At 38.0% G+C, this 26,821-nt stretch overlaps 1 protein-coding gene across 8 annotated transcripts in view; it reads right to left on the bottom strand.

Moving 5' to 3' along the window:
* EVI5 (ecotropic viral integration site 5) overlaps positions 1 to 26,821 on the bottom strand; it is a 250,785-nt gene that overhangs the window by 17,133 nt on the left and 206,831 nt on the right. For all 8 annotated transcript variants that reach the window (XM_081226568.1, XM_081226566.1, XM_081226567.1 and 5 more), the window contains one exon: positions 21,977 to 22,072. In XM_081226568.1, the coding sequence (XP_081082694.1) occupies positions 21,977 to 22,072 (96 nt within the window). The remainder of the gene's footprint in view (positions 1 to 21,976; positions 22,073 to 26,821) is intronic.

Below are 26,821 nucleotides of genomic sequence, written 5' to 3'. Positions count from 1 at the left end.
AGAAACTAAAACTAACTCCTGATGGAAAAATAATTTTAAATATATAATATATATATATATATATATATATATATATATATATATATATATGGCCACACACCCACACTATTTTATCACTGAACACAAAATAAGCTTTCAAACAGACAAGGTTAGTATCCCTCTCTTCCTCATTCGGAGGTGCTCACAGGCTGCTTAGTTAAGATTGGGTACTTGCAAACCACATGACCTCATGAATGCTATCTTATCATATCACAGGTTCCTCACACTGACCACAACAACTTAAATCAGACAGGCAGGAAAGGAGCACTGAGTCTTTGACAAGTATTATTGGTATGACATTTTCAGCTGTTCAGCTTGTGGGGAGTGAAAATCTGATTATCTCACGTCCAACTGCATCTGTGAGATATGGTCCATGAAAAGCACATGATTTACTGCACTAAAGACTTCCAACCACAATGTAAAATTTTTAGTTTTTGTAAATCAGAGAGAATTAGCTATTCATCTTTTATCAATTTTCCTTTAATCGACACAGTAAATTTATGGAGCATATTTTCAAATGTTCCTAGTTTGAAAAACTGTCAATACTATGTTACTGTTTCTTTTTTTTTTCTTTTTTTTTTTTTTAGAAGATGTTGGGGGTAGGAGTTTAGTAATTTATTTATTTATTTTTGCTGTGTTGGGTCTTCGTTTCTGTGCGAGGGCTTTCTCTAGTTGTGGCAAGCGGGGGCCACTCTTCATCGCGGTGCGCGGGCCTTTCACTATCGCGGCCTCTCTTGTTGCGGAGCACAGGCTCCAGATGCACAGGCTCAGTAGCTGTGGCTCACGGGCCTAGTTGCTCCGTGGCATGTGGGATCCTCCCAGACCAGGGCTCGAACCCGTGTCCCCTGCATTAGCAGGCAGATTCTCAACCACTGCGCCACTAGGGAAGCCCTACTGTTTCTTTTAAAAACTAGCATTTTAAAATTGAATTATGTGATACAAAAAAAAAGTTTTTAAAAATGACTGACTATATTTCAAAATCTTAGTGTAGTTGAAGAAACTGGACTAATACTTAAGAATAGATAGCACTAAAAAACAAGTGTGAAGTACTGGATAGCTTGGTGAATAACAGCACAAGAATATCTAAATTAGATTGAAAAGATTCAAATTGGCTCTGAAATGCATCATTTGAACCAAGGCCTTAAAAGAAAAATAACTCAAAACATAATCAAGGAAGAAGATTGTATTTTATGGATTTCCTCTTGTTTGATTAAGAAAGCTTTACCCTCAGCCATCAGATCAATCTCTACAAATGATTTTTTCACTACCACACACTAAAAACAGACTGATCAGGGGAAGGCTCTCTCTGGTTTCAGAGGTGCCCCTCTTTACTGATTTCCCTCCTACTTTTTTAGCTGTTCCTTCTTTACTTGCTCTCTACTTGCCTCCAAACCTTTGCATATGACAGCTTCTCTACCTGAAATATCCTCTACTTTCCTTTTCCTGGCTATCTTCTATTCTTCCTTCAATACAGAGTTTAGGCAGCCCCACGCCCAGAGGCTTCCTCATGTTTCTAAGGCCGTGGTACCATACGGTTCTACCACAGCACTGCCCATACTGACTGGCTCTCCCTACCAGTCTGAATTCCTTAACAATTGGGACTATGACTTTTCTACACCTAGCACAGGACTGGGATGGAAAGGACTTTAAAGATCATTTAGTATAACTGTTTTGGGATGCAGAAACTGAGGGAAAGCCTGAGGCATGCCTGGGAGCTAAAAGATGTCCAAATGTTCACTGAATGAATGTATGAAGTAAATTGGCATCCTAAGGTCACACAGTTAATCAGCGGCAGAACTAGGCCTACAATCCAGGATGACAGTTTCTCAACCACCTGCAGTAAGGTGGAGAGCAAAGACACAAAATTCAGAAACAAAACTAAACTTATCAAATGAAAAAACCCAAAGAACAACAAACAAAATCCGGAAGTGCTATTAAGAACCTGATAAATTGCATGGATATCTATTTTTCCCCTCTTCTCTATTTTATGAATGTGTTTAGCAGTAGTGACATGATAGTGAAGGAGAAAGTAAGAGTAGGGATAATCAGCTTTCAAATAAATGAAGGAAATTTAAAAAATGAATACTGAAGTCTTGAAACCTGAGTACATGAGTAAATTCACTGGATTTTAAAGTCACAGCTCATTTTGGTTGCCCCATATCAGGTTGAATGAAATCTTCAAGCACATCTTATCAGTATCATTCTAAATGTCAACAAGTAATACTGTAGTCATGCTAAAACCTTATTGGTATCATACATATGATTGAAATGGCTTTAGGCATTTATATCTTATTTTCCTCATGTCTTAGATCTAAGAGTATATTATTAGATTGCCTCTTCGTGGGAAGGCTGAAAGCAAGTCTCTTCCACCCCTATTGAATTAAATCTGTTTAAGAACTGCTGTAAGTAACTATAAAAACTGTCACTCTAGGCTTTATAGTTAGCTCCACTTCCTTTAAAAAATGCTTATTATCATCTACCTTTATTTCTCATAACCCAAGTGGTATTTGACATGCAATTTCCCTTGAAGTGGTTTCTTGTGAGGTATGTTTCCAATCTAATAGTCGTAAGAGTAATTGTTGGGACCATTTATTAAGCAATTTACAGATCAGTACAGTTGTCCCTCAGTGTCCAAGGGAGATTGGTTCCAGGACCCTGTGGATACCAAAATCCACAGACGCTCAAGTCCCTCATAGAATATGGTGTAGTATTTGCATATAACCTGTGCACATCCTCCTGTATAATTTAAGTAATCTCTAAATTAGTTATAATACCTAATACAATGTAAATGCTATGTAAATAGTTGTAAATACAATGTAAATACTATGTAAATAGTTGCATGTGTGACAAATTCAAGTTTTGCTTTTTCAAACTTTCTGGAATATTTCTTTTTCGAATATTTTCAATCTGAGGTTGGCGGGATCTGCGGATATGGAACCCGCGGATGGGGAGGGCCGACTATATTAATAAACACTGTTTCACTACCTTACGTTTGAAAATCCAGCTATACTCATTTGATGTAAAGTACTATTAGTGCCAGAAAACACAAAAATGCTCAAAGACTAATGGGTTTGTAAAGAAAAAAAAAGATACTGAAGCTAGCCTTAAAGAGCTCCCACTGGTCAAATTCAGGACAATTAGAACACCATGAGAACTAACTGAATCCATCAGTTTATGGTACTGCGTCAGGACTTTTGAAAGACTCTAAGAAATATAAGGCTGAATAAGACACAACTTTTGCCATCAAGGAATGCACAGCTTAGCTTGCCCTGGAGCATCAAGGACAGTATAACAGCCACTAATTAAAATAAATGAAATTAAGTGCTGTGTTTGCCCCCATTTCTGAACTATCAAGTATTATCAGTACCAACCACATAGCCTTTATCAAATTAACTGTTCTGCTTCTTCCCATCAGACTGTAAATTCCTTGAGAGTAAGACTACACTGTACTTCCTATAGTGTCTGGCACAATATCAGAAAAAATTCCACCTGACACAGCTTAATATCCAAGTCTGACTTTACACTTCTAACGGGTTCTGTTCCTTGGCCAGTGTGATATTATCTCTTGAGGATATTTACTTGGTCCTTAATTCTGAGTACCAGATCTAAAACCCTAGTTCTAGATTGCTTCTGTATTCTCTAAATTGGCTGCTCACCCAGAGTTTATCCTAGAAATCTCATTACAAATCCTTCTAGAGGCATGTCCTACTTTAGTCAATATTCCTAAGGGGCTTCTTTCCTTGGTATCTCATCTTTTCTACGTTCTAATTTCTTTCCCTGCCTTGTTTTCTTTTTTTAAAAAATTTATATTGGAGTATAGTTGATTTACAATGTTGTGTTAGTTTCAGGTGTACAGCAAATTGTTTTATATTTTCAATTTTTCTTTCCTAAGTGATTTCATTATCTCACCCTCTCCTACCAGATCTTTTTTTTTTTTCATATTCTCATGATTCAACTCCAATTCCTTAATGAAATTACCATCATTAGAAACACATTTTTCATTAACAAATTAAAAAATCTCTTTTTACCTACAGTAGGAACAGGATACATAGATGCATGTAATTAGGTAGAAAATACTCTTTTTATGAATGTAATAACATAAAACTAGAAAATGGTCTAAAAGTCTTGAATAAAAGTAAGGTATCTTGTGTCGGATTATTATAGCTTTTCTTTATATGAATGTGGTATTTCTTTTTGGAGGCAACAAATGAATGGAAAGACATATATCCCTGGAGATTAAAAAAAATATTAATCTAGAAACAATTGCTGGAAGTTTGGTCGCCAGTTAAATATCAAACTCATATATATCTATATATATATATATATATTCCTATATATGTATCTCTGAAAATCATATATATATGAACTTCTGATTCTTTTCCATTATAGGTTATTACAAGATATTGAGTATAGTTCCCTGTGCTATACAGTAGATCCCAGTTGTTACCTATTGTATATATAGTAATGTGTATATGTTAATTCCAAACTCCTAATTTCTCTCCCCCTTTCCCCTCTGGTAACCGTAAGTTTGTTTTCTATGTCTGTGAGTCTATTTCTGTTTTGTAAGTAAGTTCATTTGTATCATTTTTTTAAGATTTCACATATAAGTGATATCATATATTTGTCTTCCTCTAAATAACAGACTCTTGAAACAGAATGTATTGAATAGCTGAGCTAATTTATGTCCTTGAGTAAGCCTGTATTTCTTAAATAATATGTATATATAAAATTGGGTTGACTACTTTTACCTAATTCTAGGTTTCTAGAAATGTCAGATTTGGCTAAAAAATCTCAGTTGCCTCTGTTTTCAGAAAATCACCTAATATTTAGGGCTTCCCTGGTGGTGCAGTGGTTGGGAGTCTGCCTGCCGATGCAGGGGTGCCCCGGTCCGGGAGGATCCCACGTGCCGCGGAGCGGCTGGGCCCGTGAGCCATGGCCACTGAGCCTGTGCGTCCAGAGCCTGTGCTCTGCAACAGGAGAGGCCGCAAGAGTGAGAGGCCCGCGTAATGCAAAAAAAAAAAAAAAAAACATCTAATATTTAAAAGCTAAGATTTTAGTGGCAACCACTGGAAACTGAAGCAGAATCTAAAGGGTCAAGTCCCCAGTTTCAGATCAAATAAAAGTTCAGAACCTGAAGCTGAAGGAAAAGTAAAGAATACTAAGTGAGAGTAGATTTCTACTATCTAGACACTGGGTGCTCATCTGAGAGAGGTAGTTAATTTTAATTCAATTAAACATCTATGAAACTCCTACACTATATACCATGAGACAGCTAAATTGGTCGGCAGGACTGGTAGGGCAGTGGGATGTAGTAAATCAGAGGCCAGAGCTCCTGGGCAGTAGTTCCATCTCTGCCACAAAATAGCTGTGCAACTTTGGGTAAGTCCCTTTAAGTCTTGGGCCCTCAGCTTCCTCATTTACCAAGTGAAAAACTAGATAAACTTTAAGAACATGCCTGGTTTAAAAAAAAACATAAATCTGAAATCTCAGCTTTAAGTCTGTTTTACATAGTGATATTATTCCAGACATAAAATATTGTACATTGTACAATAATTTTTTAATCTTATGGCTTCAAATAAGATAAGCTGCTTACCAAAGATAAAATGGAACACATAAGAGAAACAGGAGTAATAACACTCATTTAAAGAAGTCATTAAGAATCAATTTTTTTATCAGTAAATGGAAGTTGTAAGATTAAAAACCAGTGCTAAACGTTTCATTCAAGGGCCTTAAACCAATTTTCATAGGAGTACAATTATAATCTCTCATTATCTACATAGGACCTTTTTTTGGGGCAGCAGAGAAAAAGAATTTACTTGCACTGAGGCTTGTGTGAGCTCCTGCATGGTACTTCACATTGCTCTAACTAGAGAAAGAACAAGTTGAAGGAAATAATTTCTTTTATTAAGAAGCTTCTACAAAAAAAAAAAAAAAAAAGAAGCTTCTACACTGAGAAACCTAGCACTTTTCACTGTAAAAACATACATGAAGGCTTAAAATTCCACATTTTGAAAATTTTCTTAAACAATAACCTTAAAATTAAAATTCAATTATCAGGGCTTCCCTGGTGGCACAGTGGTTAAGAATCCGCCTGCCAATGCAGGGGACACAGGCTCAAGCCCTGGTCCGGGAAGATCCCACATGCCGCGGAGCAACTAAGCCTGTGCGCCACAAGTACTGAGCTTGCGTTCTAGAGCCCACGAGCCACAACTACTGAAGCCCATGTGCCTAGAGCCCATGCTCCTTAACAAGAGAAACCACCACAATGAGAAGCCCCCACACCACAATGAAGAGTAGCCCATGCTCGCCGCAACTAGAGAAAGCCCGCATGCAGCAACAAAGACCCAGTGCAGCCAAAAATAAATAAATTAAAAAGTAAGTTGTATTTCTAAAAAAGATAATTCAATTATCAACAGCCATCAGTACAAACAGAAAACACTATTTTTGATTATTTCTGCCTCCAGATACAGATTGTTTTTATCAAAGCTGTTTGTAAGAATGTAAATTCTATTCTAGGTTACCACTCTGTAAACTAGGTAATATACTCAGAGCTTTGCAAGATTTAAAAGGAAACAAACACTGGCAGAAACAGTAGCATAGAATAAGCATCCAGTTAAGAAAACAAAAATGAAATCATTCAGTTGGAACAAAAAGAGGAAAAAATAGCTGCCAGTACCCACAGAGCCAAAAGACTAAGTTCTTTTCTACCTTTATTCTGGTTTTAATGCCTAGATGAAAATCAATGTTTATTGAGTCTTTAAAAAGCTTCTTCTTCTTCTTTTTTTATTTTTCAATTCAAGTTCAAGTGGTTAACTTTTTTTTTTTTTTTTTGCTGTACGCGGGCCTCTCCTCGTACTGTTGTGGCCTCTCCCACTGCGGAGCACAGGCTCCGGACGCGCAGGCTCAGCGGCCATGGCTCACGGGGCCCAGCCGCTCCGCGGCATGTGGGATCTTCCCAGACCGGAGCACAAACCCGTGCCCCCTGCATCGGCAGGCGGACTCTCAACCACTGCGCCACCAGGGAAGCCCTACTAACTATTTTTAAACTGAAAAACACAGGGAAGGAAAAAAGACTCAAACAGTACCAAAGGGTCATCTGTCATTTGACTCTTAAAGATCCTTATTTCAAAAATTCTAGTTTGATAACAAAATGAGTATACATATTAAACGTATTAAGAATGTTCAGGACATTAAAAATACATTTTGGTAGATATTTAATTAAATCCATAGCTCAGGTATACATAAACAGAGTTATGAGAATTTAAAAACTTAAAGATTACATGTATAAATACTTTCTAAGCCAAACTGCAGTAAGGGCTTTGTTTAGATTTCTTTTTATTTACTCAAACTCCTAATTTCATACTTGGCTAGAAGAAAAAAAAAACGAAGATTCTAGTGACATACGATGACTTAACTTAAAAAACCTGCCTCCACAACAAAGGAGACAGGAAGACAGAAGACCTTTTGGAAACCAGCACAATGTCTATCTATCCTTAGAGAGAAAGTTGGTTCCACTTACCTGAATTGTACTTTGTTTAGAGCATCCTGTAATAGTTCTTTCTTTCTTTTTTTTTGTCCTGAAATAGCTAACAGTTCTCTAATTTCTTCAAGAAGGAGGTGTTAGTAATCGTTCAGTGACAGACCATAGATCGATCATTCTCAAGTTCTTTCATAAATCATCCACCGTTTTCTGATAAATGGTGAAAAATGATGACGAAACCTCTTTAAATAAATTCATTCTTCAGATGGATCAGGGAAGTTTAAAAATCTAATTAAAACAACTATGCTGAAATGCTTCTTTCTTGAAAGTCTCCTTTTGGGGGGTTCCTATATCTTCACACTTCCCAGTTCCCCTCCTATCCTACTGGTGGTTTTAGTCTCCTTTGCTGGCTCTCTTGACCTTAAAGGTCAGGAGCCCACAAACTTGCTCCTGGACCTCCTTCTCTTTATCTGTGAATGCCATTTATATGCCAATGACTAGTAAACCTATTTTTAGCGCTGAGCTCTTTTTTAGAACCTCATACTCACATATCCATTGTCTACCTGCTATTTTCATTTAAATGTTTAACAGGAATCTCAATCTTAACATAAAACAAAGCTTTGGATCTTCTACCCTTCCCTAACCTCAGTAAGTGGTACCAACCATTCACTCAACTATGAAGCCAAAAATCTCTGGAGTCACTGACTGCACTCTCATGTCCCTCATACAATCCATCTGCAAATTCTTTGCCTCTAAAACATATCTCTAATACATCCACATTGCTAAGATTTCCACTTCTGCCATCCTTCTAAGTCACCTTTGCTCTTACCTGGACTATTTTATTTTAACAGCCTCCTAATGAGCTTCCCTATTTCCATTCTTACTTTCCTACAATCAATTCACCATACAGCAGGCAGGGCAAATCAAATCACATCACTCTTTGCTTAAAACCATCCCACTCAACCAAGAATAAAATTCAAATGATTTATCCTGGCCTACAAAACATTGTATATGATTTGACTCTGTCTTCCTCTCTAATCTTACCTCATACCATTTTTTCCCGCCCTGTGCTACACTCCAGCCACATTACTATGGTTTCTCAAAAAGTCCACTTCATTTTTGTCTAGGGTCTTTGTGTTAGTTGTTTCTTTTGCCAGGCATGATCTTTCCACTGGTTTTCGCACATCAGGAAGCTTTTTAGCATTCCTATCACAACTTATATGTTATGTTATCAGCAAAGCCTTTCACAATCATTTCTTCATTAAAAACGTTTTCATGGAGTACCTACCACATGCCAATATTGTTCTGGATGCTGGGGGGAAGGGACCCAATCTTATTAGTAATTAGGGAAATACACATTAAAACCATAATGAGAATCCTATTCACAAACAGTGACTAAAATTAGATAAAGATTGACAATCCTACATGCTGATGAGGATGTAGAACAGAAACTATCTTTACTGCTCATGGGAGTATAAATAACAGCAATGTTCTTAAAAGGCCAAAATGGAAGTAATTCAAATATTCACGAACAGAATAGATAAACTTGTATATTTATACAAAGAAAAGTTACACAGCAATGTGAATGAATAACCTATAGCTACATTTAAAAATAACATGGTTAAACTGCACAAACAACTTTGAGCAAAACAAGACACAAAAGAATATATACCATAAGGGAATGGGGGAAGATGGCGGAAGAGTAAGACGCGGAGATCACCTTCCTCCCCACAGATACATCAGAAATACATAAACACGTGGAACAACTCCTACAGAACACCTACTGAACGCTGGCAGAAGACCTCAGACCTCTCAAAAGGCAAGAAACTCCCCACGTACCTGGGTAGGGCAAAAGAAAAAAGAACAAACAGAAACAAAAGAATAGGGACGGGACCTGCACCAGTGGGAGGGAGCCGTGAAGGAGGAAAGGTTTCCACACACTAGAAGCCCCTTCGCGGGCGGAGACTGCGGGTGGCGGAAGAGGGAAGCTTCAGAGCCACGAAAGAGAGTGCAGCAACGGGGTGCGGAGGGCAAAGCGCAGAGATTCCCGCACAGAGGATCGGTGCCGACCAGCACTCACCAGCCCGAGAGCCTTGTCTGCTCACCGGCCGTGGCGGGCGGGGCTGGGAGCTGAGGCTCGGGCTTTGGTCGGAGCGCAGGGAGAGGACTGGCAGCGAGAACACAGCCTGAAGAGGGGTTAGTGCACCACGGCTAGCCCGGAAGGGAGTCCGGGGAAAAGTCTGGACCTGCCGAAGAGAAAAGAGACTTTTTCTTCCCTCTTTGTTTCCTGGTGCGAGAGGAGAGGGGATTAAGAGCACTACTTAAAGGAGCTCCAGAGACGGGTGCGAACCGTGGCTAACAGCGCGGACCCCAGAGACGGGCATGAGACGCTAAGGCTGCTGCTGCCGCCACCAAGAAGCCTGTGTGTGAGCACAGGTCACTCTCCACACCTCCCTTCGGGGAGCCTGTGCAGCCCGCCACTGCCAGGGTCCCGGGATCCAGGGACAACTTCCCCGGGAGAACGCACGGAGCGCCTCAGGCTGCTGTAACGTCATGCCGGCCTCTGCCGCCGCAGGCTCGCCCCGCTCTCCATACCCCTCCCTCCCCAGGGCCTGAGTGAGCCACAGCCCCCGAATCAGCGGCTCCTTTAACCGGGTCCTGTCTCAGCGAAGAACAGACGCCCTCAGGTGACCTACACGCAGAGGCGGGGCCAAATCCAAGCTGAACCCCGGGAGCTGTGTGAACAAAGAGAAAGGGAAATCTCTCCCAGCAGCCTCAGGAGCAGCGGATTAAATCTCCACAATCAACTTGATGTACCCTGCATCTGCGGAATACCTGAACAGATAACGAATCATCCCAAATTGAGGAGGTGGACTTTGAGAGCAAGATTTATTATTTTTTCCCCTTTTCCTCTTTTTGTGAGTATGTATGTATATGCTTCTGTGTGAGATTTTGTCTGTATAGCTTTGCTTTCACCATTTGTCCTAGGGTTCCATCCGTCTGTTTTTTTTTGTTGTTATTTTTTACCTTAAAAAATTTTTTTCTTAATAATTAATTTTTATTTTAATAACTTTATTTTATTTTACCTTACTTTATTTTCTTTTATCCTCTTTCTTTCTACTTTTTCTCCCTTTTATTCTGAGCTGTGTGGATGAAAGGCTCTTGGTGCTGCAGCCAGGAGTCAGTGCTGTGCCTCTGAGGTGGGAGAGCCAACTTCAGGACACTGGTCCACGAGAGACCTCCCAGCTCCATGTAATATCAAATGGCGAAAATCTCCCAGAGATCTCCATCTCAACACCAACACCCAGCTTCACTCAACGACCAGCAAGCTACAGTGCTGGACACCCTATGCCAAACAACTAGCAAGACAGGAACACAACCCCACCTGGTAGCAGAGAGGCTGCCTAAAATCATAAAAAGTCCGCAGACACCCCAAAACACACCACCAGATGTGGACCTGCCCACCAGAAAGACGAGATCCAGCCTCATCCACCAGAACATAGACACTAGTCCCCTCTACCAGGAAGCCCACACAACCCACTGAACCAACTTTAGCCACTGGGGACAGACACCAAAAACAACGGGAACTACGAACCTGCAGCCTGCAAAAAGGAGACCCCAAACACAGTAAGATAAGCAAAATGAGAAGACAGAAAAACACACAGCAGATGAAGGAGCAAGATAAAAACCCACCAGACCTAACAAATGAAGAGGAAATAGGCAGTCTACCAGAAAAAGAATTCAGAATAATGATACTAAAGATGATCCAAAATCTTGGAAATAGAATAGAGAAAATGCAAGAAACATTTAACAAGGACCAAGAAGAACTAAAGATGAAACAAGCAATGATGAACAACACAATAAATGAAATTAAAAATACTCTAGAAGGGATCAATAGCAGAATAACTGAGGTAGAAGAACAGATAAGTGACCTGGAAGATAAAGTAGTGGAAATAACTACTGCAGAGCAGAATAAAGAAAAAAGAATGAAAAGAACAGAGGACAGTCTCAGAGACCTCTGGGACAACACTAAACAGACCAACATTCGAATTATAGGGGTTCCAGAAGAAGAGAAAAAGAAAGGGACTGAGAAAATATTTGAAGAGATTATAGTTGAAAACTTCCCTAATATGGGAAAGGAAAGAGTTAATCAAGTCCAGGAAGCACAGAGAGTCCCATACAGGATAAATCCAAGGAGAAACACGCCAAGACACATATTAATCAAACTGTCAAAAATTAAATACAAAGAAAACATATTAAAAGCAGCAAGGGGGGGCCTCCCTGGTGGCGCAGTGGTTGAGAGTCCGCCTGCCGATGCAGGGGATACGGGTTCGTGCCCTGGTCTGGGAGGATCCCATATGCCGCGGAGCGGCTGGGCCCGTGAGCCGTGGCCGCTGAGCCTGCGCGTCCGGAGCCTGTGCTCCGCAACGGGAGAGGCCACAACAGTGAGAGGCCGGCATACCGCAAAAAAAAAAAAAAAAAAAAAAAAAAAAAAACAAAGCAGCAAGGGGAAAACAACAAATAACACACAAGGGAATCCCCATAAGGTTAACAACTGATCTTTCAGCAGAAACTCTGCAAGCCAGAGGGGACTGGCAGGACATATTTAAAGTGATAAAGGAGAAAAACCTACAACCAAGATTACTCTACCCAGCAAGGATCTCATTCAGATTTGATGGAGAAATTAACAAACCCAAAACAATTAAGAAAATGGGAATAGGAACATACATATCGATAATTACCTTGAATGTAAATGGATTAAATGCTCCCACCAAAAGACACAGATTGGCTGAATGGATACAAAAACAAGACCCATATATATGCTGTCTACAAGAGACCCACTTCAGACCTAGAGACACATACAGACTGAAAGTGAGGGGATGGAAAAAGATATTCCATGCAAATGGAAATCAAAAGAAAGCTGGAGTAGCAATTCTCATATCAGACAAAATAGACTTTAAAATAAAGACTATTAGAAGAGACAAAGAAGGACACTACATAATGATCAGGGATCGATCCAAGAAGAAGATATAACAACTGTAAATACTTATGCACCCAACACAGGAGCACCTCAATACATAAGGCAAATACTAACAGCCATAAAAGGAGAAATCGACAGTAACATATTCATAGTATGGGACTTTAACACCCCACTTTCACCAATGGAGAGCTCATCCAAAATGAAAATAAATAAGGAAACACAAGCTTTAAATGATACATTAAACAAGATGGACTTAATTGATATTTATAGGACATTCCATCCAAAAACAATAGAATACACATTTTTCTCAAGTGCTCATGGAACATTCTCCAGGATAGATCATATCTTGGGTCACAAATCAAGCCTTGGTAAATTTAAGAAAATTGAAATTGTATCAAGTATCTTTTCCGAATACAACGCTATGAGACTAGATATCTATTACAGGAAAAGATCTGTAAAAAATACAAAAACATGGAAGCTAAACATACACTACTTAATAACGAAGTGATCACTGAAGAAATCAAAGAGGTAATCAAAAAATACCTAGAAACAAATGACAATGGTGACACGACGACCCAAAACCTATGGGATGCAGCAAAAGCAGTTCTAAGAGGGAAGTTTATAGCAATACAATCCAACCTTAAGAAACAGGAAACATCTTGAATAAACAACCTAACCTTGCACATAAAGCAATTAGAGAAAGAAGAACAAAAAACCCCCAAAGTTAGCAGAAGGAAAGAAACCATAAAGACCAGATCAGAAATAAATGAAAAAGAAATGAAGGAAATGATAGCAAAGATCAATAAAACTAAAAGCTGGTTCTTTGAGAAGATAAACAAAATTGACAAACCATTAGCCAGACTCATCAAGAAAAAAAGGGAGAAGACTCAAATCAATAGAATTAGAAATGAAAAAGGAGAAGTAACAACTGACACTGCAGAAATACATAAGATCATGAGAGGTTACTACAAGCAACTCTATGCCAATAAAATGGACAACCTGGAAGATATGGACAAATTCTTAGAAATGCACAACCTGCCAAGACTGAATCAGGAAGAAATAGAAAATATGAACAGACCAATCACAAACACTGAAATTGAAACTGTGATTAAAAATCTTCCAACAAACAGAAGCCCAGGACCACATGGCTTCACAGCCAAATTCTTTCAAACATTTAGAGAAGAGCTAACACCTATCCTTCTCAAACTCTTCCAAAATATAGCAGAGAGAGGAACACTCCCAAACTCATTCTACGAGGCCACCATCACCTTGATACCAGAACCAGAGAAGGATGTCACAAATAACAAAAACTACAGGCCAATATCACTGATGAACATAGATGAAAAAATCCTCAACAAAATACTAGCAAACAGAATCCAACAGCATGTTAAAAGGATCATACACCATGATCAAGTAGGGTTTATTCCAGGAATGCAAGGATTCTTCAATATACACAAATCAATCAATGTGATACACCATATTAACAAACTGAAGGAGAAAAACCATATGGTCATCTCAATAGATGCAGAGAAAGCTTTCGACAAAATTCAACACCCATTTATGATAAAAATCCTCCAGAAAGTAGGCATAGAGGGAACTTTCCTCAATATAATGAAGGCCATATATGACAAACCCACAGCCAACACTGTCCTCAATGGTGAAAAGCTGAAACCATTTCCACTAAGATCAGTAACAAGAGAAGGATGCCCACTCTCACCACTCTTATTCAACATAGTTTTGGAAGTTTTAGCCACAGCAATCAGAGAAGAAAAGGAAATAAAAGGAATCTAAATCGGAAAAGAAGAAGTAAAGCTGTCACTGTTTGCAGATGACATGATACTATACATAGAGAATCCTAAAGATGCTACCAGAAAACTGCTAGAGCTAGTCAATGAATTTGGTAAAGTAGCAGGATACAAAATTAATGCACAGAAATCTCTGGCATTCCTATACACTAATGATGAAAAATCTGAAAGTGAAATCAAGAAAACACTCCCATTTACCACTGCAACAAAAAGAATAAAATATCTAGGAATAAACCTACCTAAGGAGACAAAATACCTGTATGCAGAAAATTATAAGACCCTGATGAAAGAAATTAAAGATGATACAAATAGATGGAGAGATGTACCATGTTCTTGGATTGGAAGAATCAACATTGTGAAAATGACTCTACTACCCAAAGCAATCTACAGATTCAATGCAATCCCTATCAAACTACCACTGGCATTTTTCACAGAACTAGAACAAAAAATTTCACAATTTGTATGGAAACACAAAAGACCCCGAATAGCCAAAGCAATCTTGAGAACGAAAAACGGAGCTGGAGGAATCAGGCTCCCTGACTTCAGACTATACTACAAAGCTACAGTAATGAAGACAGTATGGTACTGGCACAAAAACAAAAATATAGATCAATGGAACAGGATAGAAAGCCCAGAGATAAACCCACACACATATGGTCACCTTATCTTTGATAAAGGAGGCAGGAATGTACAGTGGAGAAAGGACAGCCTCTTCCATAAGTGGTGCTGGGAAAACTGGACAGGTACATGTAAAAGTATGAGATTAGATCACTCCCTAACACCATACACAAAAATAAGCTCAAAATGGATTAAAGACCTAAATGTAAGGCCAGAAAATATCAGACTCTTAGAGGAAAACATAGGCAGAATATTCTCTGACATAAATCACGGCAAGATCCTTTTTGACCCACCTCCTAGAGAAATGAAAATAAAAACAAAAATAAACAAATGGGACCTAGTGAAACTTCAAAGCTTTTGCACAGCAAAGGAAACCATAAACAAGACCAAAAGACAACCCTCAGATCGGGAGAAAATATTTGCAAATGAAGCAACTGACAAAGGATTAATCTCCAAAATTTACAAGCAGCTCATCCAGCTCAATAACAAAAAAACAAACAACCCAATCCAAAAATGGGCAGAAGACCTAAATAGACATTTCTCCAAAGAAGATATACAGACTGCCAAGAAACACATGAAAGAATGCTCAACATCATTAATCATTAGAGAAATGCAAATCAAAACTACAATGAGATATCATTTCACACCAGTCAGAATGGCTATCATCAAAAAATCTAGACACAATAAGTGCTGAAGAGGGTGTGGAGAAAAGGGAACACTCTTGCACTGCTGATGGGAATGTGAATTGGTACAGCCACTATGGAGAACAGTATGGAGGTTCCTTAAAAAACTACAAACAGAACTACCATATGACCCAGCAATCCCACTACTGGGCATATACCCTGAGAAAACCATAATTCAAAAAGAGTCATGTAGCAAAATGTTCATTGCAGCTCTATTTACAATAGCCAGGAGATGGAAGCAACCTAAGTGTCCATCATCGGATGAATGGATAAAGAAGATGTGGCACATATATACAATGGAATATTACTCAGCCATAAAAAGAAACAAAATTGAGTTATTTGTAATGAGGTGGATGGACCTAGAGTCTGTCATACAGAGTGAAGTAACTCAGAAAGAGAAAGACAAATACCGCATGATAACACATATATATGGAATTTACGAAAAAAAATGTCATGAAGAACCTAGGGGTAAGACAGGAATAAAGACACAGACCTACTAGAGAATGGACTTGAGGATATGGGGAGGGGGAAGGGTAAGCTGTGACACAGTCAGAGAGTGGCATGGACATATATACACTACCACATGTAAAACAGATAGCTAGTGGGAAGCAGCCGCATAGCATAGGGACATCAGCTTGGTGCTTTGTGACCACCTAGAGGGGTGGGATAGGGAGGGTGGGAGGGAGGGAGACGCAAGAGGGAAGAGATATGGGAACATATGTATATGTATAACTGATTCACTTTGTTATAAAGCAGAAACTAACACACCATTGTAAAGCAATTATACTCCAATAAAGATGTAAAAAAATAAAAAATACAAATACATTTTAACAAAATAGTCAAAACAGTATAACTGTCACAGTAAATATTATACATGCTTGAAAAATAACTTTTCTTGATATTTAATAATTCTTTCAAATTAACAATATTAAAATTCAAAGCAGAATAAAAAAAAGAATATATACCCTAAGGAGCCATTTACGTAAAATTCAAAAACTTAAAACTACTGTATTAGAAGCTGATATTGTGGTTATTTTTGAGGAGGAGGGGGTGAGGAGAGGTTGTGACAGAATATGAATGGAGCTCTGGGGTCTACTTCTTGGACCTGGATGGTGGTTACATGGGTGTGATTACTGTGATAACTTACTGAGCAACAAACTTGTCACCTGGGCACTTTTCTGTAAGTTTTACTTCTATAGAAAAGTTTTAAAAGTTTGTGTTCTTTCGATTGTTCAGTTTTTATGATTATGAACCCATACTATTATAGAACATTAAGGATAATAGCTGATGGACTCATACTAGAAGGTTTTCTTTATGAAAAGAGCCATGAAGAAACTGTTGTTTGGTCTTCGTATCAGGAATAGGTGTGACTTTGGACAAGTTATTTAGCCTTGGTGAGCCTATAATACAGGAATAATAATTTTCACAGAATAACTGTGAAGATTAAAATAATTATCCAAAAGATCTATACCTGGTTTAGCAACAACCACATAGAAAGGTTAATAAAAATGGGGAAAATTTGCTTTATATAGAAAAGCTACTAAGTGAATAGAACTAGAATTACTTTTGTGAGACTTTATGGATATAAAGCACTTTAAAACTATTTTATTAAGACATAAAAATTGAGCAAAGCTGTATAATGGGGAAATATTTTTTAGTATAAGTGAACTATCTTCAGTATGGAATAAATTTACCTATTCCTAGAACATCCACTGGAACACATCACCATCAAGAACAAGTGAAAACATAAAATTTGTATTCCAAAAACATTTTCAAATCAGCTGTTTAGCGTGCATTTTCGCGTGAAACAATACTGTAAATGGTAGCAAGGCTTCAAGGAACCCAGAGAAGCTTAGTCAACTGATAATTTGGGTGAACCATACGATTATACTTCTCAATATGTCAATACATAAATGAGTTCTGAGTACATTTCCTTTGGCTTCTAAATGAGATTAACTTTCTACCTCCTTCTGTCTCCCTTTCCTGGCATTTAGAAAATATTCTTTGTCTTTAGTGGTTGGCAGCTGCAAGAAGACAGATCAGCATTGAAAAAGTAGATGGCTTATTCATTTCTGGAATCTACATTTTTGTTTTATGGCTCCGACTGAAATGTTCCTGATGACCAATCTGCTTGAAAAAATTTCATTTTTCAAAACCCAGCCCAGATGCTGTTGCCATCTTATCCCTGTATGTTTCAAAGGAGGATATATAGCATACGGTAGTTAAGTGCATGGATGGGCTTAAAGTCATATAGTCTAACATTCTACCTCTATCACTGACTAGTTTATGACCATGGGGAGTTATTTAATACCCCAGAACCTCAGTTTTATGACAAGTAAAGCATGAATAATAATGATGCTACCTATTTCAGAGGACTGTTGTGAAGATTAAAAGAAATAAAGAAGTATAATACTTAGTACAGTGTCGGACACAGAGCAGCTGTTGAATGAATGGTAGCTACTATAATGCTAAACTTTTCATTATGTATTACAATTTGTTTATTTGTATGACTATCTCCTTTGTTAGACTGTGAACCCCTTAAGGCTATGGGTTGTGTTTCAATCTTCTTTATCTTCAGCTCTAAACCCAGTGCCTAGTATAGAGTAGGTGCTGTGATGATAGATGGGTGAAAGGGCAGGAGGTGGGAAGATGGGATAACGAAAGCACTTAAATTGGGACCTTGGGTCTTTTCTATGTCTCCCATGAGGACAGAATGTAGGGTTAAGGGGAGGATTTAACCACAGCTCCTGCCAGGTCTGGGGCAGCAAGAGTTTCCACAGTGGCTTCTGTGAAGCTCTTGGCAGGGTAAAAGGCTTCAAATTAAAAGATTGCTATGGTAGGTAGGTAATATTAGGAGCAAAATTAGGTGGTGAGGGTAGGAATCGCAGGAGTTGGGAGTCATAGAAATCACATGGATGGATGACAGTAAGGTGCAGAAAGTGAAGATAAATCTCTATTTGCAATGTTAACAGAGAGAGTCCTTGTGGCTAGGTCAACTGCAGAATTTACTTACTGGATATATGCAGATTCATGTGTCAAGGAGGACAACACAGTTAAAATATTGCCATTAACTGACATTCTTAAGATTTTAAACATTGATGACATGTTTTCTAATCTAACGTCTCTGTAAGCAGCACAGAAAAGAACAGGCCAAACTGGATTAGATCCTAGCTCAACCATTTACTATTTGCATCATCTTGGGAAAAGTTACTTAATCATTGTGAGTCTGTTTCCACATCCATTCAACTGAGGATACCACCATCACATGGGATTATTATGAAGATTAGTAGTAATAAATATGAAGTATCTGACACAATGCTTGGCCAACAGACCAATGAATAGTATCTATTATTGTTATTTTATAGATTAACAATATATTCAGCCATTCATAAAAAATAACCCGCTTAATCCTCTTTACTATTTCATACAGCTAACTATGCTAAGTGGTCATAGCTGTTATAACATGTACAACATTGCTGTATGTTCAGGAAGATGAATCTACAAAGTTTGTCTCACTATTTCCTTCAACATTTAGAGAAGTACAAAGATCAGCTAACAAAGTGACTATTAACAGTCACATGCCCAAATACAACATTAATACTTAAAAGTCAGTTCTTATGTTGAAAGCCAAAGATTCTGGCAAATTCTAGCATACAGACAAAAGTTAAGTTGGAGCAATTAGATTGACTTCAGTTATCTTTTTTTTTTTCCCACTGTGAAGTGCTATACACAAGAATGAAAAAAACACTAAAGAAGTGACAACTTGTTTAAACTTCTCAAGAACCTGGTCCAACGAAGAGTAATTTTTATAGTAAGTTGACTACAACCATTTATCTCAGTTTAAACATTCACTTGTTTTCACTTATCCTTTCTTTAGTTATAAAACTTTGAACAGGTGCATATATTAAAATCTGCTCAGAAAACATAATGAAAAGAAGTCTCCAACTGGAGACCTATAGTGGTTTCACATTATCTATAATAGTAAACTTAATCTCTTCTAGTTTTGAAGATTCACCATAAGCTGGCTCTATTCAGTCTAACCTTATTTCCACAACTCAGTCGCATTAATTCTTTTTTTTTTAAATAAATTTATTTATTTTGTTTATTTATTTTTGGCTGTGTTGGGTCTTCGTTGCAGCATGCGGGCTTTCTCTAGTTGTGGCACGTGAGCGGGGGCTACTCTTTGTTGCAGTGCGCAGGCTTCTCACTGAGGTGTGCAGGCTTCTCACTGCGGTGGCTTCTCTTGTTGCGGAGCATGGGCTCTAGGAGCGTGGGCTTCAGTAGTTGTGGGCTCAGTAGTTTTGGCTCACGGGCTCAGTAGTTTTGGCTCACGGGCTCTAGAGTGCAGGCTCAGCAGTTGTGGGGCACGGGCTTAGCTGCTCCGTGGCATGCGGGCTTTTCCCGGACCAGGGCTCAAACCCGTGTCCCCTGCGTTGGCAGGCGGATTCTTAACCACTGAGCCACCAGGGATGCCCAGTTGCATTAATTCTTAATCGAATCTGGCCTCCTCTAAACTCCCAACCCCATACCCACTCTCACCTCTGTGTGCTTGTGTGGTCCCCAGCTGTACTCATTCTCCTCTCTACTATGCTTTCTAATTGGGACTTGGTTAAGCCCAGGACTCTGGCCTATTCTGAATCACCTAATTAGCATCTTATCGCAAAGTGTTCTAGTTTTTAGTTTGCACAATCTAGCTCTTTATTTTAACAGAAGAAACTTCTACCTGTTAAGTAATTTTCTTTTCATGTTTGCATAAGATAAAAGATTGCTTTAACAAGCCACAGAAAAAACCCTACATTAAAGTTAAACCTCATGAACTATTATATTTCCTGCCATTCCTGATGAGGAGAATATCATTATTATTATTATTATTTTTCTTTTGCGGTACATGGGCCTCTCACTGTTGTTGCCTCTCCCGTTGCGGAGCACAGGCTCCGGACGCGCAGGCTCAGCAGCCATGACTCACGGGCCTAGCCGCTCTGCGGCATGTGGGATCCTCCTGGACTGGGGCACAAACCCGTGTCCCCTGCATCGGCAGGCGGACTCTCAACCACTGTGCCACCAGGGAAGCCCGAGAATATCATTATTTTTAGTTAAGGTACATTCCTTATCACTAGATGTCAAAATTATAAATGGGAGATTGCGTTATTTTAGTCATAATTTCCTTTGAGAAAATCTTTGAACATAAGGAATAATTCTTAGGTTTCTCAAAAGAATAAGCGTTTCTAGAACATGCTTATTTGTAACTTGTTCTTTCATTCATGGCTATCAGATCGGAACAGATTATAAAAAATACACATGAATAGGTAAAGATTATACGTGATCCTGAATCCCTCAAATGTTATCAGAGCTGAAAATCAATATTTATAGGCATAACCTCCCAAATTTCAGGACAAATTAAATTAAACCACATCTAAGATTTATCATTTTTGTTAATGTTTTGTTTTTTCATTCAGATTTTACTTAGATTGACTGCCTCCAGGAGGTACTACCCAAAACACTTATACTTTCACTGAAGAGTGTAATACCAGGAAAGGGTAATATCCAAACTTTTTCCTTTGAGGTTTAAATTAATTTAGTGAAGAAAATGAGTTTCTTTCTTAACAAATGAGGTTTATGTTACCCATTCAAATCTCACCACTGTGAATAAACATTCTTGTACAAATAATTCAAGGTAAGAAACACACTTTTCCATTCATGTTTAGCCAGATATTTATCATTAAAAAAAAAAGGAAACTGACCTAGAGCCACATTAATGAAAAGTGTCTCTCTAATCAAAACACATTATTTTAAATAATTTAAATTACCTAGTATAGTATCTAGTAAAACTATCTGAAAATTTCATGAGCTGAATCTCACAGATTCAAGGTAGTGCCAGTTTAAAAAGTATTCAGATACTAAGAAATCTGTTAACTGATATTAGGCAAGTATCCCTTTTTGCAATCTCAGTAATACCGCTTGGGAAAAAGAAGACAAGAGTAAAAAAAACTTCCCTCTATCCACAACGGTAAATACCACAAATCTACTATAGAGGTAAAAAGAAAATTTTTGTTTAATTTAAGTAACTTTGACACCTAGACAAACTACCTTTTCAGATCACAATAAAAAAGTGAAATATTTGCCATACAAATATTAATTGATCGTTTCAGATCATGATTAAAGAGGTTTAAGGAAAATAAATCCTCAATATTGGAACAGAAAAATTCATGTTAAAAAGAAGGTAATCTTCCAAAATATTATTATTAATCATAATCAAAGATTCACAGAAAATATTTACCATGAAAGAGTCAGTCATAAGCAATAATAAAGTGTTGTGTCAATACAGAGGAAGGAAGAAAGAAATATGTGAAGATCAAAATTTATCACTTACCTCATGATTCAGCTCTGCTATCTGATCTTTCAGTTCCCTAATGTACTGGTTAGAATCAGACTTGTTAAGCTGTCCTTGAAGCTTTCCTTCTTCTTTCTGTTTTGTGACAATACAACAAAGCAAAATCAAGAGACAATTTTCACAGCATATACTCGAACATTTGAAGATATAGGACAGCATAAGGGCATATCCTTTAATTGGCTAAATTCTGAACAAATCTATTCTCAAACTATTTCTGTACAATAATTAATAGTAAACTATATTGAATATTTCTAAATAGTGCTTATTAATTATATTAATACAATTTATAAAATGTACCTTTTGAGAGACTCTTAGAAATCAATAATCAAATGGGTCTACTAGTGAAAAAAATTACCCTAGAATTCAAAAGCCATTTATCCAGTTATTTTGAGGGCAAATGCTTTTCTATCCATTCTATAAAGAGATTCAGTGCTTAGCTGAGAAGGTTGTAAGCCTCCTACAGCTACACTACGAACCTGCTTTTGCTGGGGAACAGAGAAGGAAAAAAACCAGGTTCTCCAAACCACTCTTAAAAGGGGAGGAGAGCTCTGAATTTCTTGTTTAATTATTCAGGAATGTGATTAAAAGGTGCTCCAATCCTAAGAACTAGTTGTAGAATCATGCTGGGATCATTTTCCAGGGAAGTAGACTAGGAAGGGGAGGAGCTGCCTTTTTCTTATACCACCTGAAAACAAATGTACTTTGAAGGTAAAGAGCTTATTAAAGAGTGAAAACAGGATTGTTTTTGTTATCTCCAGATTATTTGTTTAGGAAGTTGATGCTTAAAATGTTAAGAAGCTCTGATGCAGAGACATCTACTGAAACTACTCATGCCAGAAAAGTACCAATTCACTTTCAATAGTCATCACTCAGTTTCCTTCCATGGAGACAACCACTGTTGACAGTTTTTTTAGTGTAGTCTTTCCATGGTATTTTGTACATATATAATCAAACACACATGTATACACACATATTTTTACTCATACTATCAACACTATACAAGCTGTTCTACACTTGCTATTATCTCTCAAGAATACAACTTGAAGATCATTCAATATCAGTATACACAGAGCAGAAAGATAATACATTTTCATTTGAGAGAGCTCTGAAGTTCCTGTGAAAGTTATCTTAGTGGTATCTAAATATTTATCGGTTTTTTAAAAGTAGGTTTTAAAAGGTGCCTTAGGTTCTGTACAATTACCTTGCATGTAATGGGTTGTAGTGAAGAGCATTTTCCAATGTGGAAAACGTTTCTTTCCACTCACAGTAAGAAGGGACCTTGGACATTATCCGGTTTGGACCTCTGACTGCAGCCAAATCCAGCCTCTACTTTTCTTCTACACACCTTCCCCTAACATCCTTGGCAGAAAGAAGAACTAGACAGAGCTGCTCCGGCAACAGAATGGGTAGCTCCTCTGCAGAGTCAGGGCACCACGCCAACAGGATTGCTCTTCTGTGTTAAATTATCTTTGCCACCTTGATTTCATTCCTATGTACCCTTAGCGTGTTCTGCAAATCCTTTCATCAAGTTATTCCTATACGTACCTTTTTTTCTTTTGGCAATCTGCCTTAAAAACCTTTTACTGGAATTTGGCCTGCTGAAGCAGTTTGATGTAACTAATGTTTGTATAGATGTAAAAGAACAACTACTGTTTCTACAGGCTTTCAAACTTTTCTTATACATTTAAACACATGAATATCACATATAATCATCTAAGCAAAGAACTAACTTAACAATTACTATATTCCAAATATGCAGGGCTTCTTAAATATATACAAAATATATACAAAAGACACCTTATGGTTTTTGGCCACATTCCCATATTTAAGAAAAAAATTTTTTTGAAGATTTAGTTAGGAGTATTAGTATGATGGCCAGAGAAATGATAGCAGAACCAATAGAACAGCAGGGATACCAAGTCAGGATCCTAATCAAACCATCTCTGAAGCCTTCCTTACCTGTTTTTTCAGGTATATGAACCAATAAAGTCTCTTTATTATTTAAACCAGTTAGAATATGGATTTGTCACTTGAAACCATAAGAAAATAAAAGCTAACATATCTTGAGCACTTATTAGACCTTCACAATTGAGGTTCCTCACAGGAATTAAGCCCTAATGCCTAAAGTATCATTGTATGTAATGATTTAACTTACCTCCTATGCATCTAAAATGGTACTAACTATGTATCATCCTTAGAAGAATCGAGAAAATAGTTACTCAATTTTCTGTAGGACTTAATTCTCTTGTGGAGCTGTGGTGGAGAAAGACTGGGGGTTACAATGAGCTAGGAATTGTTCTAAGCCCTTTATATGTAATCATCACAACAACACTGTGTAATAGGTATTATTTTTATTCATATTTCCTAGATAAGGAAACTTAAATGAAAGACTCAGTGAACTGTCTGCGTAAGAGTCACAGCAACAGTTGACACATCTTTCACCTTAAATTTACAGCACTATGAACATGAGATATAATGAAACAGAAGAGAATATATGGAAATCTATGCAAAGGATCACACAAATTAGCTTTCTTGGATTTGTTACAAAAATTTTTATGTATTTATTTCAGCCTCCGCTGATTTAAACGGTAATTGCAATATCAAAAGAATTAAAGATAAAATGCTATAACAGGGACTTCCTTGGTGGCGCAGTGGTTAAGAATCCACCTGCCAATGCAGGGAACACAGGTTTGATCCGTGGTCTGGGAAGATCCCACATGCCACGGAGCAACTAAGCCAGTGCGCCACAACTACTGCGCCTGCGCTCTAGGGCCCAGGGGCCGCAACTACTGAGCCCGCGTGCTGCAATTACTGAAGCCTGCGCACCTAGAGCTCATGCTCCGCAACAAGAGAAGCCCGCGCACCGCAAGGAAGAGTAGCCCCCACTGCCCACAACTAGAGAAAGCCTGCACGCAGCAACAAAGACCCAAGGCAGTCCAAAAAAAAAAAAAAAAAAAAAAAGCTAAAGCAACTTGCATTTATGGCCCTAAGCTAATGACCCATATTATCAATTTACAGTTGTCCAATACCACTTTGGCCTGCTTCAACAGGCCAAATTCCAGTAAAAGGTTTTTAAGGCAGATTGCCAAAAGAAAAAAATAAAATAAAAAAAGGTACGTATAGGAATAACTTGATGAAAGGATTTGCAGAACACGCTAAGGGTACATAAGAATGAAATCAAGGTGGCAAAGATAATTTAACACAGAAGAGCAATCCTGTTGGCGTGGTGCCCTGACTCTGCAGAGGAGCTACATATACTTATACCTGGATCTTACTTTTAATCACTCCACTTTTTAAATGAAAGATTTCAAAGGCACAGAATAAGAACAAAAAATTATTATAATAAAGACTAATGAACCCACCACCCAAATTCAGCCTGTTTCATAACCATCTCATTCTAAGATTTTCTTTGGCTCTAGACTTCCTCCGCCTTAGTCCTGTATATCTCAAAGATGGAAAAGATGATGTCAAGCAGAAGGGATTAAGTAGTGAGTGCATGAGAGAAGGAAGAGAAGGAATAATGTAGGAAAAAAATTTTTGGAGGGAGACTATTCATTGACGTAAATAAAATAAATGAAGCCATTATTCTTATAGAAAGTACTTTCTAAATCCCATATGTGACATGAGAAATGGCAGCAGAAATTTAGTAAGTAAATATACTTCCAAAGCAGGGTAATTTGATAAGAATTACTCATTTTAATATGTGTTCAGCTGTCCTTTTTGATGGCTTTAAATTTTAGTCTTATTTTACTATCATGTCACATTAATTCCCTTGAAATGGTTGATTAAATGGAAAGTGCAATCCACTACTAAGGAGATATCCTTCTGAATGAAATAAGCTAAATGTTTATGGTTTGGAATCAGACTTGGAGAAAGGTGATTTTAAATCAGGTCCCCAATAAAGGCAAAGGTCTTGAGGATTTTGAACACTGCATAGCAATATCATCATGTGGGATAACATAAAATTTTCAGGGCAAATAAAATGACAAAGCCCAAGGTAAGCTCTAATATTGTAGGAAAGAAGCTCAAGAACGCAGAAATGCTTTAGGTCTGAATGGCTGTAGAATGACCAATAACAATAATTAATACCATTTCTTCCCTACAGGAAAACTTGCGTGAAAAAAATGCTTGGCAAGATAGAAATCATTAAATCTGTTTTACAGAAAGCGATCAAGGGACTTCCTTGGTGGTGCAGTGGTTAAGAATCTGGCTGCCAATGCAGGGCACACGGGTTCCATCCCTGATCCGGGAAGATTCCACATGCCGCAGAGCAACTAAGCCCGTGCACCACAACTACTGAGCCTGCGCTCTAGAGCCCGTGAGCCACAACTACTGAGCCCGTGTGATGCAACTAATGAAGCCCACACACCTAGAGCCTGTGCTGTGCAACAAGAGAAGCCTCCGCGAGGAGCCCACACACCGCAACGAAGAGTAGCCCCCGCTCGCCACAACTAGAGATAGCCCATGCGCAGCAATGAAGACCCAACGCAGCCAAAAATAAATAAATAAAATAAATTTAAAAAAAAATTTTTTTAAAGCGATCAAGAGACTCCAAAGATTTGTTTCTTCCAAAGGTGGGTCTTTGTAGGGTTTGGCTAAAAAGTTTGTTATAGCACTTTGATTTCTTTGGAGGAAAGGTAGTGTTTAATGAAAAACAGGGCAGTTAAGAAATTTTACAATAAAAAATGGAATGCTTTTAGCTTAAAAAAAAAAAAACTCCTGAAAGATACTTGTGAAAATCAAAGAAGCCCCCTTAGATTTTATGACTAAAAAAACGGTGTTCTTCCAATTTCTATTAACTTCAGAAAAAAAACAGAATTTCAA

The sequence above is a fragment of the Mesoplodon bidens genome, assembly GCF_964165515.1.
Source record: "Mesoplodon bidens genome assembly, chromosome: 2".
Lineage (NCBI taxonomy): Eukaryota > Metazoa > Chordata > Mammalia > Artiodactyla > Ziphiidae > Mesoplodon > Mesoplodon bidens.
This window is presented reverse-complemented; position numbering and strand designations above follow the sequence as displayed.